The sequence below is a fragment of the Sapajus apella genome, unplaced genomic scaffold (assembly GCF_009761245.1).
Source record: "Sapajus apella isolate SASKATOON/1434 unplaced genomic scaffold, GSC_monkey_1.0 scaffold43, whole genome shotgun sequence".
NCBI classification, from domain to species: Eukaryota; Metazoa; Chordata; class Mammalia; order Primates; family Cebidae; genus Sapajus; species Sapajus apella.
The window spans coordinates 1,852,454-1,872,229 of NW_022436983.1; the positions used below are offsets into that span (position 1 = coordinate 1,852,454).

A 19,776-nucleotide genomic window follows, 5' to 3' on the forward strand; every position below is an offset into this window, starting at 1 on the left:
AAAGAAAGAAAGAAAGAAAGAAAGAAAGAAAGAAAGAAAGAAAGAAAAGAAAGAAAGGAAGGAGAGAGAAAGAAAAGAAAGAAGGAAAGAGAAAAAGAAAGAAAGGAAGGAAGGAAGAAAGGAGAAGAAGAGGAGGAGGAAGAAGGAGAAGAAGAAGGAAGGAAGGAGAAAGAAAGAAAAAGAGAGAGAAGGAAGGAAGGAAGGAAGGAAGGAAGGAGAGAGAAAAAGAAAGAAGAAAAAAGAAAGAAAGAAAGAGTGAGCAGGGAGGGCAGGCAGGAAGGAAAGAGAGAAAGAGAAATGGTTCCGGAAATGCCCTCTGGTGGAGATGGGAGGGTTAAGCTAGGTTTTTCTGGCTTATCCAGATGCATCCAGAAAGTTACAGGATTGCTTTCTTAAACTTGTCAGTACTGATGTGGCCAAATAGACAATGCTGTCTTCTGGGGGACCATGAGAAAGCCACAGAAGTCCCCCTGCTCATCCTGGCAACACTGCTGCCTCACAAAGGCCCCTTGGCATGTCCTATCCAAGCTCAGCGGGCAGAAGCAACAGAGGATATTCCTAATAAGATGTGATGGGAAGGGGCTAACAGTTAAATAGAACCATTTTGAGACAAACTGGGCCTTTTAGGTCTTCAGACTGAGAGCCCCTTCCCAGAATACCAGCGGGGGAAGCTCGTGCCCAGACGTTCTGGAAACTCCCCTCCAGAAACCTATAAGAAAGAGTGGAAGAGATGGATGGGATGACGGAAGAGCTCTCCCAGGGAGGAGTTTCTGGAGATCTGGGCACCAGCTCCCCCCTGGGTACTGCTTAGATGGAAAGCACCAGCTAGGTGTAGTGGCTCATGCCTATAATCCCAGCAGTTTGGGAGGCTAAGGCTGGCAGATCCCTTGAACCCAGGAGTTCAAGACCAGCCTGGCCAATAGAGTGAGACCCCATCTCTACAAAAAATACAAAAATTAACCAAGTGTGGTGGCATGTGCATGTATTCCCAGGCTCTAGAGGCTGAGGTGGGAGGATCACTTGAGCTCGGGATGCAGAGGTTGCAGTGAACCAAGATCATGCCACTGAGCTCCAACCTGGACAATGGAGTGAGACTCTATCTCAAAAAAAAAAAAAAAAAAAAGAAAAAGAAGAAAGAAAGAAAAAGAAAGTGCTGTGGGGCTGTTTTGTCGAGGGGAAAGACCATGGCTGAAGGCAAAGGGGCTCCAGCCCTCAGCAGCAGAGGCCTTATGCTCTGGGAGCTCCTTTTCCCCTTGGGGAGAAGTGCATGATGATGCCTGTGTTGGGGGTGTCCCACAAGCTGTGAGGGGGAAACGTGTGTTGGGTGTGAGGGAGGGGAAGGGCAGTGTCTATGGTGTGAGGTTGGGGATGTTGGGCTGGAGGGAATTTGACCTCATGCCCGTGGTTCTCAGTTACACACATATAAGCTGATATGTAGGTCAGAGTTTCTCCACTAGGGTGACCTTGCTCCCCAGGGGACACTGAGCAATGTCTGAAGACTTTTCCAGGGGTCACAGTTGGAGGGGGAGGGACTTAATGACATCTAGTGGGTGGAGGCCAGGGAGGCTGCTAACATTCCACATGCGCCAGACAGCCCCCACCACAGAGAACCATCTGGCTGCAACTGTCAGCAGTGCGAGGTCAAGAGAGCTGGGCATCTGGGGCCTCGGTCTGTGCCTACACCTGTGGGGTTGGGGGCGGCCCTGACCCTGGTGGGCTCCATGCCACCCTCATGCTGCCAGTTTCTGCTCTCTCTACAGAACCCCGACATCGTCCTGGTGCACTACCTGAACGTGCCGGCCATCGAGGACTGCGGCAAGCCCTGCGGCCCCATCCTCTGCTCCATCAACACCGACAAGAAGGAGTGGGCGAAATGGACAAAAGAAGAGCTCATCGGGCAGCTGAAACCCATGTGTGAGTGGCCTTGGCCAGCCTGGCACCCCCACGCTGGGGGCCAGGCTGGTGTCAACCGGGTGGGGCCAGGAAGGTCCTCTGTGGCCTTGGGGATGCAGCTGTGGAGCACCATCTTGCTGGGATGACAGTGGCACTGTGAGCTTAGCTTTGGCCCTGCCTTCACTTGGCCCCTCGTAAGCTCCCTATACAACAGCCAGGGCACAAGATGCCAGGCCCACACGACAGATAAAAAGAGTGAGGTTTGGAGACACAGAGCCTATAGGGGAGGGGCAGGCCAAGAGTGTGCCAGGACTGGGTCTCCGGGGCCACAGACAGGAGTGGAAGCTGGCTGGGGGGGGACAGTGTGGAACGGGGAGGGGTAGCGGGAGCGGACCCTGCCTCCTGCCTTGCCTGTCCACGCGGGCTCTGGGCTCAGCCACCACCTCCTGGACTCAGGGCCCGCCTCGGCTCCCAGGCTGGGTGGCAAATAGATGATGGTAATTGAGCTGGATTTCATTTTGTCAGCAAAGTGGTGCTTTCTGAAGCATCTGTCAGGTGCAAATCACAGAATGCAAAACACCGAGTGCGTCCGGGGAGCTGGGGCGGCTCCGTACCGTGTTGCTGTGGCCGCAGCTCCTGGCAGCCACTGGCTCTCAGTGGCGTCTCCTGCCCCCTCTTCAGCAGGGCTCGGGAAAACAAACATGAGTTGCAGGCTGTCCTGACCCAGGAAGAGCATGGTGGCCATCCAGTGCTGGACACGCAGCCCACGGGGTCCAGGAGCGTCGATGGCCAGGGCTCAGGGCAAAGACCTACCATCAGCGGGGCCTGAGGGGTGGGTCAGCAGCTCACTGGGAAGCAGTACTGCCCCTGGCGCTGGGCTGGAGGGAGGGAGCAGCTGTTGGTCACCATACACAGCAGGGGACTGAAAGGTCCTTCCTGCAGCTGAGAGGAAAGATCAAGGTCCCGTGCCTGGGCGGGTGCAGGCTGAGGCCAGGAGCGCCTGCAGTGATGCTGATCCTGAGAGCCCCCTGTGTGCTCAGATTCAGGGATCTGCTCCCAGCCTTGAGGTTGGGGACAAGGGTCAGGAGGGACAGAGGGGTCTTTGTGGCAAGGGAGGCCTCCCGGTGGGTGACAGGCCTGCCCACCAAGGGCTGGACCACCAGACTGAGCTTCTCACGTGTTGTCCTTCCAGCCAAGTACCCCGAGCGGAGGCTTGGACCAGGCTGGCCTCAGTGTTCCTGCCTGGAACCCACAGCCAGGCAGCCCAGGGGCCTCCTCCTCAAATGCAGGCCTGGCCACACCCCTCCCTGCTTAAAACCACTCAACGCCCACTCAGCACACACTCAGCACACACTCAGCGCACACAGCACACACTCAGTGCACACACAGCGCCCACTCAACGCACACTCAGCGAACACGCTCCTGAGCACAGCCTGCAGCCCCACCCTGAGCCCCGGCCTCTGCAGGACTCTGCACCATTCCCGCCTTTGCGGTCCCTGCTCCCCAGAGCCTGCCGTCCCCTGCCCTCTGCCTGCTCACCCCACCTGTCCCTCAGCTCTCAGCCTCTCCACAGGCCCTCCCATCACCCTGCTGGGCCTTCACATCCCTGTGCCCTGGCCTTCTCAATCCCCCAAACCCCCACAGGAGATGTCAGCCTCCGCCCCCAGCCCACTTCACCAGGAGGGGCCTCATGAGCCTCTTGGAAAGGCTGCGGCGGCACAGGGAAGCATGGGAACGGCAGGGCTACCCCGGGAAGTGCTCAGGGTCTCTGCACAGGGCTGGGCGTCCCAGGACCCTGGAAGGATCCTCGGAATGGTGGAGGGGAGGGGCCCTGCCAGCGTCCTGAGCAGCGACAAACACAGCAGCGTCCTGGCATCGAGAGCCAAGACTGCTCAGTGGCACCTTCCCAAAGCCAGGCCAGAGGCCAGGAGTCTGAGGCGACAGTGCCGGGACCCTGCTGTGAGACCTGCCTGCCTGCCCTTCCACTCAGTACCTAGGGGGCACATCACTGTGCTGGGCTGGCACCGACATTGGGTCCTGCCTAGACACCGCCCCAGGGGCCAGCACTATGACTCTGCTGACCAGGAGCGCTGGTGCCCCCGGCCAGGGCGATAGAAAGAGTCAGGGCTGGCGAGTCAGGAGGCGCGTGCCCGTCCTGGCTCCACGGCTGCCCGCCTCCTCTCCACACTCCAGTTCCCCTTCTGCAAAGTGGGAGCAAGAATCCAGCAGCCTCTGCACGAAGACCAAGCACTTCTAGCCAGCTCGGGGCCCGCTCTGCTCTTCCACCTCTGCGCACCGTGTTCCAGGGCTGAGGATGCACGTCTGTCCCATTTCCTGGGAGGTGGAGTCACTCCAGGGGGCTCGGCTTCCTCCCACAGAAGCTACCCTTGGCTGAGTGCACTCCAGGGCTGAAGGAGGTGGCCTGGAACTTCCTCTCTAGGGCTTAGTCAATGCTTTCAAAATAAGGTCCTGGCCGGGTGTGGTGGCTCACAGCTGTAATCCTAGCACTTTGGGAGGGAGGCAGGCAGATCACCTGAGGTCAGGAGTTGGAGACCAGCCTGGCCAACATGGCGAAACCCTGTCTCTACTAAAAATACAAAAATGAGCCGGGTGTGGTGGGCGCCTGTAATTCCAACTGCTTGGGAGTGTGAGACAGGTGATCGCTTGAACCCCAGGGATGGAGGTTGCAGTGAGCCGAGATTGCACCACTGCACTCCAGGCTAGACTCTGTCTCAAAATAGTAATGATAATAATAAAATAAGGGTCCTAAGGACTCTTGCCTTGAAAGGGTGACCAGGGTCCAGGTGGTTCTGGAGCCCCTCCCAGCCCTCTGTGTCCACATGTAGCGGGGAGTTCCCGCTCAAAGCATGTCTGCATTCAGGAGGAGGCCTTCCTTCCTGGTCTTTCTGAGCCTTCTGTCTGCTCCTTCTTAGGTCACTAGAAGGAGTTCCTCTTGTCAGATTCCACTGGAAAATGAGAGCCCTTTTGCTGGACAAAGGCCCCATCCACATGGCCAGGGAGCAGCCCAACCACACTGAGCCCCAGCAAAAGCTCCAGGAGATTGTGTGAGCCAGAGATTAGCCAAGGGGGCACCCCCAAGGGAAAAGATGCCTTTCAAGGTTGCTCCTGTAGTCGGAGGCTGCTGGCCTGGGGCCCCCAAATTCTTCTCAACACACAAAGACAGCCCTTCTCCTTCAGCCATAGGCTCCCCATTTTCCCTGGAGCTGCCCATCCATCAGACAGGAATGCTCCCTCCAGGCTGGGCCAGGGGAATTGGGCTTTATGAACTCCAGGGGTTGGAAGCCAGGTTGGAGCTGGCCTCCGACGCTGAACTGGAGGAAACTATGAACGCCTGCTCAAAAATCTGCAGTGCATCAGAAAATTATGTAAAACTACAACAAACTCCCCATAAATCTAATAACACTCGGCTCTCTGGTGTCTGGTGGGGCGGGGGGAGAAGCAGAGCTGCACACAATTACTCGGCACGCACATGCACGCGCACGGCTCAGACGACAGAGACACAGCCCTCGAAATGCGGCTGCAGGAGAAGGCTCAGGTGCCGATCAGGCTTGGAGCACACACACAGCACCAGCTAAGCGTGTCTGGGGAAAGCAGAGGTGTGCTGAGAGCCAAGAAGACCTCAGATTTGGTTCCACAAGCGGGCGGGCCACCCCACCCAACACTGGAGCCAAACGCATTAGCTTCATCCCATTTGCACGTAAATCATGGGACTTCAAAGACTTCACAGTTTGATTTCCTGATGTTTCCAAATTTCTCTGCCCGACAGCGGAGTTGTCAGCGGCTTAATCAAAATGTTGTGCTTCTCAGGGGTAAAGGGAGACTTGGTTCTGCAGCCTTTGCCTCGCCTGCTGCGAGGATGGGGGCTCCGTGGCCCTGTGCCCTGGGAATCTTACGAGCCAGGCTGATTCTGAGAATTCCATGCTGGTCCTTGCAACTGTGCCCTTCGGTCAGAAGGGGGCTTCCCTTCCACCTGCGATCTGAGGAATGCTTCCTCCAGATGAACACACACACACACACACACACACACACACACACACACACACAGAGAGAGAGAGAGAGAGAGAGAGAGAGAGAGAGAGAGAGAAATAAATGAAGATGGTGATAGGAATTCCCAGGACATTCCCGGAGAGCTTTTCTTTCTTTTGGAATCCCTTCTGTAATCACAAGAATATGGGCCCTGCCACTATGAGGAAGACCAAATAACAGTGGCTTCAATGAAAGGGAAGCTCCTTTGGCTTTCACATCGAAATTCAGGGTTGATGTGGCAGCCCCAGGGATCGGCCACCCAGCCTCCCTCCAGGTGGCTGCTCCTCATTCTGAGAGGCGTTGCCCTCTTTTACGTGGTCCAAAATGGCTACTCCAGCTCCTGCCATTGCAACTGCATTCCAACCAGTGGGATGGGGAGAAAATAATGTGGAGGGTGAGTTCCTTCCCTTTTATGGACAGGGCCTGCAAGTTGCATATATACTCTTGTGTCCTTGGACAGAATTTTGTCGTGTGGTTACTCCTAGTTGCAAGAGAGTCTGGGAAGTGTAGTGTTTTGCTACATAGTTCCATCCTAACATATTTTGGGGAAAGAGGTTCTGCATGTGAATCATTCAGGACTGAGTAGAGCTGTGCTCAGCCTGAGGTGCCCCGTGGGCTTCAGCTTTCTGGCTCAAAGTGCACAGGATTGCTCATCTCAGTCCAAGGCGTGGCGATGACTGTCTGGAGCACTGTCTGAGGGCTGGAGTTTATAGTACGCACGTGATCTAAAGCTCGGTGTGTCTCATCCTGGAAATTCTGGGGTCTGCTCCAATGCAGCTGGTCTGAGAGCGCCAGCTTTGCATCCAGCAACCCCCATAGTACGAGTGAGGGGCTGGAGGGGGGTCCTCTCCTCCCAGGTAAGCTGCTGAGAGGCGACTTTGAGTGGAGTCAACTGCTGTGCCAGGCTGGGTTCTGTGCTTCTGTCCTGCCAGGCTGGCAGGCACTTGCTCAGTGATCTTGGGCTGCTCAGAGCCACAGGGTTCTAAACTGCTTCGAACCTTGCACCCTCGGCTCCACTGGAACCTACGGAAAGCCAGATGGCACCATCTCCTCGGAGAAGATCCTCTCCCTCTGAGCACCTAAGGCTTTCTGCCCTGAGCGCCCGTGGCTTTCTACCCTGCCCATTTCCTGGCAGCCCAGGAGGGGGATGGCACTCCAGGCATTTCCCAGCAAGCTGTTGGTGAGGTTGTCCCATCCACAGTGAGTGATGAGGGTATGACTTAAGCTATGTTCACAGCCCTTCCTGTGTGGGGACCTTGCCCCGGCTGTCCTGCCTGGGGGCTCCTCTTGGAGTGCCCTGGCTGGCCAGATGGTCCTGCAGCCGTGAGCAAGGCCTGGGCCTTCCTGCAGGCCTCGAAGGACTGGAGGTCAGCAGGCAGCTCCCCCAGCCGCCTCAGGGTTTAGCTCTGCCTTGCCTGATCATCCCAGAGCTCTGCTGGCATCGGACCAGAGTACTCAGGCCTCTGGGGTGGGGCAGCAGGAAGGCTGGCTATGGAGTGAGCAGAGCCCCAGGGCCTGCATCCACCCTGCACCCATACCACACAGGTGCTCCATGCGCCTCCATGCTTCTGCACGGGCACACGATGCATCCAGGGGCTCGAGTGGGTGGGGATTCAGCACCTCCACCACCACACTTCCTCCAAAAGCAACCTCGCCTCCATGCTGGTGGGGACGGTAGGTGGTGGAGGCCATGGTGAAAGTGGAGGCGGAGGCCATCAGTGTGGGGTGGAGGCCATAGGGAGTCTAGATGAAGGCCCTGGTCAGTTTGGTGGAGGCCCTGGTGAGTCGGATGGAGGCCCGGGTAAGTGTGAGTGGAGGCCCTGGTGAGTTGGGTGGAGGCCCGGGTAAGTGTGAGTGGAGGCCCTGGTGAGGTGCATGGAGGCCCTGATGACTTAGAGTGGAGGCCATGGTGAGTTGGGTGGAGGCCCRGATAAGTGTGAGTGGAGGCCCTGGTGAGTTGGGTGGAGGCCCAGGTAAGTGTGAGTGGAGGCCCTGGTGAGTTGGGTGGGGGCCCTAGTGAGTGTGAGTGGAGGCCCTGGTGAGTTGGGTGGAGGCCCGGGTAAGTGTGAGTGGAGGCCCTGGTGAGGTGCATGGAGGCCCGGGTAAGTGTGAGTGGAGGCCCAGGTGAGGTGCATGGAGGCCCGGGTAAGTGTGAGTGGAGGCCCTGGTGAGGTGCATGGAGGCCCTGATGACTGAGAGTGGAGGCCCTGGTGAGTTGGGTGGAGGCACAGTGAGTTGGTGGAGGCCCCGTTGAGCTGGGTGGAGGCCCTGGCAAGTGTGGGCTTGTTTGTACTGCCATGGCGCCACAGTCTATCTCCCCTAACACCCAGGTCCTCACCTGCAGCCTGTTGGTTTGTCAGGGGCCAGGGTGTCGGCTCTGCCAGCCTCCAGCACCTGTCAGGCGGTGCCACCGAGACCCGACACCATTTCACCATTTCCAGTACCAGGCCTGGGCCGGGCTGGCTGCAGACAGGAGCCCCTCGTTGCTGAGCAGTGGCTGCCGTGGAGGAGAAATCTGCTCAGAGCGGTTGCTTAGTGGCACCAGGGACCCGGCTCGCACTGGGCGAGGTCAGGTCACAGAGTCCCCGATCCCCAGAGCCCCCAGCCTCCCTCCCTCTGTCCCGGAGGCCCTCGCCGTTGCCAGTACCCAAGCCTGGGGTTGTATGTTCAATGCGCCTTTTGTTTTCTCATATTTTTTCAGACAAAGACAGAAGATCCAGAAAGCGGGGGGGGGGGGGGGGGGGGGTGTTTATTTGTTTTGTTTTTTGCTTAGATTGTAATCCTGGTGAAAGGCTTCCTTCCCGGGGCTGGTGGAACCGTTCCTGGTCGACCAGCGCCACCTGGTGGCCAGTGGCAGCGGACCCGCTCGGGGAGCGGGGAAGGGAGGGAGGCCCGGGGAGGCCTGACTCACCGGCCCAGGCCACCAGGAGCTTGCAGGCGAGGGCCTGTCCCACCCCTGCCTCTGGACCTGGTGTCTGAGATGAGCTGGGAGGTGGTTGGGGACCGCTCTGTAATTCTGGAGTGGTGGGGCTTGGGGTCAGGCTTGGGGTGGGGCTGGAACTGGCAGCAGGCAGCCGTAGATAGAGGTGCCTGTGTCCATCTTTTCTCCTCTCCAGCTCAGTCGATCCTGATCCAGTATCAGGATCTGGCAGGTCGGGGACGATGGGCTGGGAGCTCTCAGCCTGACTAGCAGCAGGTATCCCTAAGGCTCAGCCAGAGCCCATTGGGGAAGGATGGCAGCCAGCCTAAAAGCCACAAAGATGGCCGGACACGGTGACTCATGCCTGTCATCCCAGCACTCTGGGTGGCAGAGGTGGGAGGGTTACTTGAGCCCAGGAGTTCAAGATCAGCCTGGGCAACGTGGTGAGACCTTGTATCTACAAAAAATAGAAAAAATAGCCAGATGTGGTAGTACACACCAGCAGCCTCAGCTACTTGAGAGGCTGAGGTGAGAGAATCACTTGAGCCTGGGGAGTTCAGTTCAGTGCTGCAGTGAGCAGAGATGGTGCCACTGCACTCCAGCCTGCTGACAGAGCAAGACCCTATCTCAAGAAAAGAAAGATGAAAGAAGAGGAGTGGAGAGGACACGGTGACTCACGCCTGTAATCCCAGCACTTTGGGAGGCTGAGGCAAGTGGATCACCTGAGGTCAAGTTTGAGACCAGCCTGGCCAACAAAGTGAAACCCCGTCTCTAAAAACATAAAAGTTAGCTGGGCATGGTGGTGGACACCTGAAATCCCAGATACTTGGGAGGCTGAGGCAGGAGAATCACTTGAACCTGGGAAGTGGAGGTTGCAGTGAGCCGAGATCGTGCTACTGCACTCCAGCCTGGGAGACAGAGCGAGACTCTGTCTCAAAAAAAAAAAAAAAAAACAGGGAAGAGAAGAGAGCTGTAAAGACTTTTCCCCCAGGCAGCTACAGGTGTGGGCACAGTGACGAGGCTGGGGTTCAGCCCGGCGAGGGAGGGAGGACTGCTGTTGGAGGAGCTTTCTGGTGGGCAGTGTTCACTTAGAAGCATGTCGCAGTGCCCAGTGTCCCTGCCTCTGAGTAGAGACTTCTGGGATAGGAGCGAAGGGCTGAATGTCAGGAGTGAGCTCGGGCCCCCCAGGCCACCCTGTTCCCAAAAGCCTGAGCAGAGACAGTGGCTCCCCTCTGAATCCCTGGGAGGGGCTGAAAGGCAGGCCCTTTCCCAGACATTCTGACTCCCCGGGTCTGGAGTGGGCTGCAGACACTGAGTGTTTTAAGAAGCTAGGTTCTTGTGCTGGGGTCCCCTATACTTTTTAAGGAACCCCGGCCTATAGCAGCCTCTGGTGCAAGGCCAGGCAAGAGCAGGGCCAGCACCTCTTTAAGCCACAGGCCTCCTCAGGCATCGGCTGGTTCTCACATCCAGGGAGGAGGGCCGGCGTTGGAGGCCACGTGGCGTCTAGTCTAGCCATGATCCCAGAGAAAGCCATGCCCCGGCGTGCACAGAGTACTGGATATATCATTTCTGGATGTTTCAGAAGCACGTGAGGACTTTCCGTAGACTCTGGGTTAAGAAATACAACTCTAGAGCTTTCCTTGTTTTGCTGCTGAGGTGTTGGTGCTGGCACGGGGTGGGGCCTTGCCAGACACTTGTTGACTTGCCCTTGTGGGAAGTGCTGGGGTTGTATAAGAGGAGGCACATCGGTGCCCCTGCGGCAGCCAGGCCCAGGGTCTGGGACGCCAGCTCTGTCCCTGAGAGCAGAGGCCCAGCTTCCTGCCTGTGTCTGCAGGGCCTGGGAGTCATGGGGGAAAGTGCTGGGGGGTCCTGGAGAGGATTTCCTCTGCCTTTTACTCTTCCCTTTGGGAAGGAGCTGCTGGCATGAGGAGCAGGCACCGTGGGTTCCTGGAATCTCCAGGTGGGTCCCAGCCCTCCTGCTGGCTCCTGCCAGAATGCCTGCAGCCCCCTTCCCACCTGGCATGGAGGATGGCAGAGGGTGGGCACGAAGCAGCTGACTTGAGCGTGGGGCTTGCTTCCTCCTTGGCTCCCAGGACCCGGGTTTGTTTTGCAGTGTTGATTTCTCACTCCAGATAGTTGTATGGAGCCAATCTGGCCCCCAAGTAGGACAGGGAGAGAAATACCGCATTTGGTTTCCTTCCCTCCCAGCGCCGGGCTGCCCAGAGCTGCTTCAAGGCCGCACAGCTGCTTCTGTGACAGGGATCCCCCTTTTGTGGGGTGCATCTCTGTGCTGGTGTTGGGGATAGGGGGCCTCACTCATGTCCTGGGCCCTGACTGCCATCCAGAGCTGATGCTGAGACCCGCTCGATGCCAGGGAGTGGTTCTGTCAAAGTTAGAATCCATTGCCAGCATTCAGATCTCCATAACTTCAGCCACTCTTAGAAAATGGAAGGCTCTGGGTCATGTAGTTTGGAGCTGAGGCAGCTGCTCTGCGGATGGAGCCTGGCTCCCTGTGGCGCTACCTCCCAACGCACGAGGAGGCACCTGAGTCCAAGGCCCTAGAGCAATCTTAACAGAAGCAAGATGGAAGCATCCAGAATCCCACTTGGTCCCCCGCCCCTTTTTGGGAGTGGCCTGAAGGGGCAGGATAAAGCTGATCACTCCCAAGTTCCCTGCGTCTCTGCCCCAGCAGTGCCTGGGGGAAGGGTCTGCAATTTGGACAGAATAGGGAGAAGGAGGTTCCAGAGGCCACATGGACCCGGATTTGCAGATCACCATGAGGCTCTGGCACTGCCAGGCAGCCAGTGCTCCTAGAGCAGTCACTCCTCCCATGGTGCAAAGGATTCCCAGCCTGGTAGCAATGCCACTTAGCAGATCAGGAGATTCCAAGAGCCCCCGGATGGCTCCAGAATGCCACTCTGAATGTCACTGAGCACCTTGGAGATTTCCTGTGAGGCCAGGCGCAGAGGCAAAGGGCCTGCCACAGGCTCTGCCTTTCCTGACGATGGAGTCACTGGCCTGGCTGGAATGGCGACTCTCCCTACCCCTCGCTGACTAGGTCCGTCCCACCTGCAAGAAGAAAGCATACAGCAAGGTCAAGCTCTCAACATCCTCTCCTTTTCCAGAGGGCGTGTGATGCTGGGATGAAGCCAATGCCCCCTGGCAGAGGGGGGACTGTGATGCCCCAACAGCAGGCAGCAGACATGACAGGCTCACTGGGGACATGGCAGATAGGTCCCCGAATGTGCACAGGGCGGCCGCACGCTCCATCACGCTCCATCTTGGCACTCCTCAGCCTCTGCACTCCTCGAAATGAGATTTCTGAAAATTTTGTCCTCAGGACCAATGGGCGAATGAGAGTTGAGTGGTGAGATCGGGAAATTGAATAGTATGTGGGTGTCTGGATATGAGAAGTTAAATCTAATGAAAATTTCATCCAGTTGAACCAAGAAACCTGAAACAGGGCCTTTATTCCTGTCAACAAGAATACAGTGAAAATTAAACCAACCCAGCTGCCATTTCCCAGTGACCTTGTCGCCATGGAGACAGCCTTCTAGTGTCAACAACATGGGGACTCTGAAGGGGCCCGTTCACTCCGGGAGAGGCATGTGGCCGCTCCTTCTCCCGCCCACCTCTGGCACATGGTTCATAAGGAGAGCAGCCACACGTCCAGGGTTGCCAGAGAGCATCCCAGCTTACACCAGCACCCGGACAAATGGCCACAGCACCCTTTCTTGGCTCCCAAGGTGACCTGGCTTTACTAAACAGCCACCCTCTTTCTGGGCCTTTTTTGGGTGGTGGAGAAGGAGGACCAGGCCCCCCAAAGCCCTCTGGAAAAGGACACTGCCCCTTGCCCTTGCCACCTGCTCATCACAGAACCCACAAATCTTCCCGTGCACAGGAAGGCCAAGCGTCGATTCCAGCAGGTGCCACCTGTGTGGTTACCATGGTGACCAAAGCTCCAGGTGGCCTTGCCCTGTCATTTTTCCAGGAGTTACTGCCCCACATAGCATTGGAGGCAGGTGACTGGCTCTCACCCATTCTGAGGCCACCAGGGGCCGAGGCGGACTTCCGGAGTTCTCCTTTCTGTCTCCTCGTGCAGTTTCTTTCCAAAGTATTCCAGGCATGACTTCAGAGCAGAGAGCTTCCCCTCTTGTAGGGTTTTCCACCGTGGCCTGGGCAGATCTCCTGTGGATGCCACCTGATCAGGATCCAAGGGTGGGGCCATTTGCCTGGATGGGGCCCAGTGGCATACAGTCATGTGAACCGACAAGAGGCACCCACTTTCCAGATGAAGAAACTAAGATCCAGAGAAACCTAAGATCTGTTTCCAAGACCATGCCATGCATGAGGGAACGAACTGCAGTCACACGGGGGCTGCCACCCCAGGCCAGCATGGTCCTGCCACCCTATCTCCCACGGCACTCACTGCTTATAAATGCTGTCTCCTTCTTCCCATATAGCCAGCACAGGGCATGGAGCTTGGAGGTTCTCTCTGCCCTTTGGGAAGTCCCCACCAACGCAGGGGGCAGCCACGTCGGGAATGAAAGCCAAGAGGAAGCTGCCCCTCAGCCCCCACCATCCCTCAGTGGGACCCTCCCCACCTCCACCGCACCCCAAATGAGGAGGTCCTGTTGTGGAGCCAAGCATTGCCCCACACATCCTGTATGGTCTGCAATGAACCCTTCCTAGGCTCTTTTGTGTTTTACAGAAATTCCCCCAAATGCACCCCTAACCAGGCATGACGCCCGCTGCAGTACGAGGCCGGGGAAGCCCCAACACCCAGGCTTGGATGCCGTGTTGCTGAGATGTTCTCCTGGCAGCCTCCTCCCAGGTTTCCTTCCCCTTCCTCTCCTGCCTGCTCTGATTTCCCAAGAGCAGGTTCCCATCAGGCCCTGCCTCCCAGTTGCTCCCAGGGAGGCTCAAGGAAGAGTGGAAGAGTTTTTTTTTTTTTTTTTTTTTTTTTTGAGACAGTCTCATTCTGTCACCCAGGATGGCAGGCTGGAGTACAGTGGCATGATCTCAGCTCACTGCAACCTCTGCCTCCCAGGTTCAAGCAATTATCCTGCCTCAGCCTCCTGAGTAGCTGGGATTACAGGCACATGCCACCACGCCTGGCTAATTTTTGTATTTTTAGTAGAGATGGGGTTTTCATCATGTTGGCCAGGCTGGTCTCAAACTCCTGACCTCAGATGATCTGCCCGCCTCGGCCTCCCAAAGTGCTGGGATTACAGGCGTGAGCCACTGCCCCCGGCCAGGGAAGAGTTTCTTCTGCCCTGGTCTGGGTGGCTTGGCCAGATGAGTGACAACTGACCTGACCCCAAAGTGAGAAAATCACAAGCAGGGAGGCAGGGATTTGGTTGCCTCTGCTCACTAAGGCCCCAGCCAGCAAGGTCTGGCCCCTCTGAGACAGCCCAGCACCTGCGAAGTCAGGAGGCAGGAGACAGAGCTGGGCGTCCAGCATGGGATGACAGCACGTGGTCCAGCACCGGGACCCTGAGTTTCCTGCACAGTCACCAGCCCCTGGTGATGGGACAGCCGAGGGAAACCAGACCCCCCTCCAGGAAGTGAAGTGAGACTTGCTGCTCATGGCCGGGACCCTCTACCTCCCAACGGGGTCACTTTTCTCCTCTGTCCACCACCGAGTGGCCGTCCAGCCCTCCTCGCCCCCTGCTAGGAGCTGGTCCTGGCAGAGCTGAAAGCTGGGCAGGTCGCCCAGTGGAAAGAGCTTGAATCTGCAGCCCCTCCTCACCCCCAACTCACCTGCTGTGTGACCTTGGACAAGTCACATAACTTCTCTGAGTCTCAGTTTTGGCATTAATGGGATAATATATTCTGCCTCAAAGGATCATTGGAAGGTTAAAGATGTCATCTCTAGACCCGTGCTTCTCAAACTTGAGTGTGCATCCGAAGGCCTATTAGGACAAACCCCAGAGTTTCTGACTCCGAGTTCTGGGCGGGGCCTGAGAATGTGCATTTCTAACAAGTATCAGGTGATTCTGCTGCTGCGGGGACCACATGTTGAGAACCATCGCCCCCCACAGGAAGAGTGCCCGGCCCCGTGCCCTGCCCACACTCAGTGGGGTATATAGCATTGGGTTTTTTTTTTCCTTTTTTTTTTTTTTGAGATAGGGCCTCATTCTGTCACCCAGGCTGGAGTGCACTGGCCCAATCACAGCTCATTCACTGTAGCCTCGACCTCCCCAGGCTCAGGTGATCCTCCTGCCTCAGCCTCCCACGTAGCTGGGACTACAAGTGCCCACCACCACACCAGGCTCATTTTTTATTTTTTATAGAGACTGGGTCTCGCCATGTTGCCCAGGCTGGGCTCAAACTCCTGAGCTCAAGTGATCCACCCACCCTGGCTTCCCAAAGTGTTGGGATTACCCGCGTGAGCCACCACACCCGGCTTTGTTCTTTCCTTCTTTCTTTTTGGAGTCAACATATAAAGACGCTCACACACTGCCTGACATTGAAGAATGTGTCCAATAACTATTATTATTTTTGTTGTTATTATTAAGACATGAGCTCTGCTTACAGTTCACTGAGGGAAACAATGAACCTATTTTAAAAAAAAAAAAATCAGTGCTAGGGAGAGCATGATTAAATGAGAAATTGACCATTCAGTCATTCACTCAACCAACCTTGATTAAGCACCTACTATGTGCCAGACATTGTTCTGAGCATGGGAGATGAGCGGTGAACAACTCGGTAAGGCCTGCCTTCAAGATCCAAACTCCAGCTCCTGGGGACAGGCCTGAGCAGCCAGGAAGCCTACTGTGATTTCTATCCCTGTGGTTCTTAAACTAGAGCATGCATTTGAATTCCCACGAGGGCCGCTTAGGACACGGGTGCCAGGCCCCATCCTGAGTCTGTGATTTGGTGGGTTTGGGGAGGACCTGAGAATGAGCCTGAGGTGGGGGCTTGAGCTGAGCTGTGCCGGAAAGAAGGGTGACATTTAAAGTGGTAGATGGGCTGGGTGCGGTGGCTCACGCTTGTAATCCCTACACTTCGGGAGGCCAAGGCAGGTGGATCACTTGAGGTCAGGAGTTCGAGACCAGCCTGACCAACATGCTAAAACCCTGTCTCTACTAAGAATACAAAAATTAGCTGGGCGTGGTGGCGCACACCTGTAGTCCCAGCTTCTCAGGAGGCCGAGGCAGGATAATTGTTTGAACCTAGGAGCTGAAGGTTGCAGTGAACTGAGATTGCACTACTGTACTCCAGCCTGGGCGACAGAGCGATACCTTGTCTCAAAAAATAATAACTATATTAAAAATAAAGTAGTAGGAAAGGGAGGCATTCTGGAAAGCCCCTAATTGCAGAACCCCTTGAACTATACACTATACACACACACACACACACACTCACACACACACACAACCCTATACACACCTACACACACGCCTATACACACCTACACACACGCCTGTACACACAAACACCTATACGCACCTACACACAACCTACACACAACCTATACACACACAACTATATACACACACACACCTGTACGCACACCTATATACATGCACCTATACAAACACACACACCTGTACACACACACGTGGCAGTGCATAGAGCAGCGTGGGTGTGGAGCTCTAGCCAGAGACCCTGGGGATGGGGAAGGCCTGAGCCCCCATGTGGAGTGTATTATCTGCCTGCTGTGGTTTGAATGTTTTCCTCCAAAACTCATGTTAAAATTGAATTCCCGATGCAGCTGTGTCTGGAGGTGGGCCCCATGGGGGTGTTTAACTGCTATCCATAGGGTTCCTGGGAGTGGATTCTTTTTCCTTGCCCTTCCACCGTGCTGTGACATAGCAAGAAGACCCTCACCAGGCACTGGCTCCTTGATGCTGGACTCCCAGCCTCCAAAACCGTAAGCCAATGCATTTCTGTTCCTTATGCTTATCAACTTCCCAGTCTGTGGAATTCTGTTGCAGCACCACAGAGCTGACTAAGACACCTCCAGCAGAGTGCCACAGACTGGGGGGCTTAAACCACAGAAACGGATCGTCTCGCAGCCTGGAGGCTGGACGTCCAAGATCAAGGGGACACTGGGGTTGGTTTCTGGCGGGGCCTCTCTTCCTGGGTTGCAGACAGCCACCTTCTCACCGAGTCCTCCTATGACCATTTCTCTGTGCGTGGGCACTCCTGGTGTCTCTTTCTCTGCTTGTAAGTGTCTCTTTCTCCTGCTGGGATAGGGTCCCATCCACGTGACTTCACTTAACCGTAATTTCCACCTTAAAGGTCTGTTTCCAAATAAAGTCATAGGGTTTCGACCTATGAATTTGCGGGGAGGGACAATTCAGCTCTCCTGAGAGGAAAATAGGAAGTCCTAATGTGACTCAGGCCTGGCCTGCGTCGCTGAAGCTCTGCACCTCTTCCCGAGGGCCTGGGATGGAGCGGCTGCAACCCAAGAGGCCCTCGCTGGCAGCCTACCCCGTGTGGGGTGAAGCCCCCAAGCCTTCCCCCAGCCCTCTCTTCTAGATCTCAATTACTTTCTTCCCAGCGGTTGGCCGCCTCTTGGGTAAATTGTTCATCAGAAGATGCTCTCCAAAGCATGGGCCACATGCTGTTGTCATTGATTTCATTTTGATTATTCATATTAGTGGAAGCGCTGCTGCCTTGCCACGGGTCATAATTAGGGTAAACATCTTGTACGAGGACTCGGTCAGCATTGGAGTGGGCCCCGGGTTCCTGCGACGGCCACCTCCAGCCTCGACTCTGCAGGCAGCCCTGTTTGAGACAGGGCTCAGGCCTGTGTTTCACGGGCAGCACAGGACTTCTGGGGTAGCTATAGGAAGACACCTTTTCAGGGGCCAGCATCCTGCTTCCCCGGCGCCAGTGTGGCCGTCCTGCCTGCCTCTGTCCTGTGGAGCCCCATGCTGGGGTATGGCTTATCCCATCCCCTGCCACTCCTCTCTGGTCCTTCCCCTGACCCAGCCTTCCTGGGGATACAGGTCTCTCTCCGCCACCTGAGCCGACCAGGGACCACCACCCAGGCCCCATGTATGGAAGCTGCAGAGAGGGTCCCTCTGTCTGGGATTCAGCTCAGGCCATTCTGCCTGAGAACGGGGAGTCAGGTGCTGCCCAGCGAGGTACAGTGAGCAGGAGGGGACAGACGTGACCCAGAGCCACCAGGACATGACCTTCCTGGGAATTCCCCTTCCTCGTTCTGTGCCTCCTCCCTCACATGACATGTCAGGACCTTACATATGGGAGGTCACATGATCAAGTTTCCCTTTTGCTGCTTTACAAAGGGGAAGGGGCCAAGGGGGAGGCCAGCATGCGTGGCTATTAACCTTCCTTTCATAGAGCGCTTTTTCCCTATAGAAACCTCCCTTCCTGCTGATTCGTTCCGTGTCAGGAAGCAGAGCGTGACATGTTAAAAGCCGTCTTGATGGTATTTGATATTCCGCGCTAACAACTCACCACCTCAGAGGAGGGGGCTTTTCTCCACCCGCCCCCTCCAACATCAGAGCAGGGAGGGAGGAATCTGCATATTAGATGTGCCAAGACAGTAGGTAATCTGCATTAAGCATCCAGAAACTCTCTGTTTGCAATCTGTCACCCTTCACTGGGTCTTCATTTTATAACCTTCACAACATAAGGAGGAGAGCAAGTGGCGGAGAGAATGCGGCTGCCGCAGCCCGTCGGGATCGGAGCAGAAACCTGGCCTGAGGGTCGGCGGTTGTCAGAGCAGAGGGGACCCTGATCTGAAATGCTGGGAGGTTCTGCCAGCCAGGGGATTCTAAAGCCTCCCTATGCGGAAACCCAAGACCCTGGAGTGGGGAGTGGCCTGAAGGCCAGAAGCCAGAGGTGGGGCTGCACTGGAAACAGCTCATCTCCCCAGAGAGCCGAGTTCAAACTCAGCGGGGATCTTTCCAGAGAACATGTGACCTGGCTTGACGAGGGGCACCTGCTCAGAGTTCCCACAGGGAGGCGCTCCCGTGCTGAGCTCTGCAGAGGTTTCTTCTGCTCTTGGACTTGCAGTTGCCTGCTGAGTTTACATGTAGGACACAGCTGCCTGTTCTCCCATCCTAACGGCATGCGAGGCGCCTCTGCAGAGCTTTAAAAAAAATACCTGGCACCACCCCAGACCAATGACAGCAGAATCTCCTATTTGGGGCCTGGGTACAGCCAGAGTAGGAGGACCCACAGCTGGGACAGACCACTGCCTATGCAGCGGTCCAGAGCGGAGTCTCAAATCCTGCCCTGTGCTCTCTGGAATGTGATTTGGGCTGTCACCTCCCCTCCTGAGCATCTGTTTTCTCATCTGTAAAATGAATCTGAAAATGCCCTCAGCATGGAGAAGGCCAGAGAGCCTGTGACCCCTCATCCTGCCTCCGTCAGCTCCTTTCTGCTGTAATCTGTCTTCTGTATTGGATTTCTAGGTAGAGGTTTATTTAAGAGAAGAGTCCTATAAGGCCGGGTGCAGTGGCTCATGCCTGTAATGCCGGTACTTTGGGAGGCCTAGGCTGGTGGATCACCTGAGGTCGGGAGTTTGAGACCAGCCTGACCAACATGGTTAAACCCTGTCTCTATTAAAAATACAAAATTAGCTGGGTGTGGTGGCACGCGCCTGTAATTCCAGCTACTCAGGAGGCTGAAGCAGGAGAATCGCTTGAATCTGGGAGGCAGAGGTTGCGGTGAGCCGAGATTGCACCATTTCACTCCACTCTGCAGCCTGGGCAACAATAGCGAAACTCCGTCTCAAAAAAGAAAAGAGTCCTATAGCGATAATGATGTTTAAAAGCCCCTGCCCTGGGCCTTCCCTCCAGCTCTCAGGGCAAGGTGCTTCGGGGGCTGCTGGAGAATTCCTCCAGGGAGCCCAAGATGAAAGCACTCTTCGCCTGAAGAAAGGTGGGCTGTCAGTGCTGCCACCTGGCTGCCTGCGCCTGTCACATAAGGTT

At 56.0% G+C, this 19,776-nt stretch overlaps 1 protein-coding gene across 15 annotated transcripts in view; it reads left to right on the forward strand.

The window, feature by feature from the left end:
• The window catches only part of CAMTA1 (calmodulin binding transcription activator 1), a 954,794-nt gene that overhangs the window by 830,500 nt on the left and 104,518 nt on the right, over positions 1 to 19,776 (forward strand). For all 15 annotated transcript variants that reach the window (XM_032301111.1, XM_032301103.1, XM_032301108.1 and 12 more), the window contains one exon: positions 1,761 to 1,914. In XM_032301111.1, the coding sequence (XP_032157002.1) occupies positions 1,761 to 1,914 (154 nt within the window). The remainder of the gene's footprint in view (positions 1 to 1,760; positions 1,915 to 19,776) is intronic.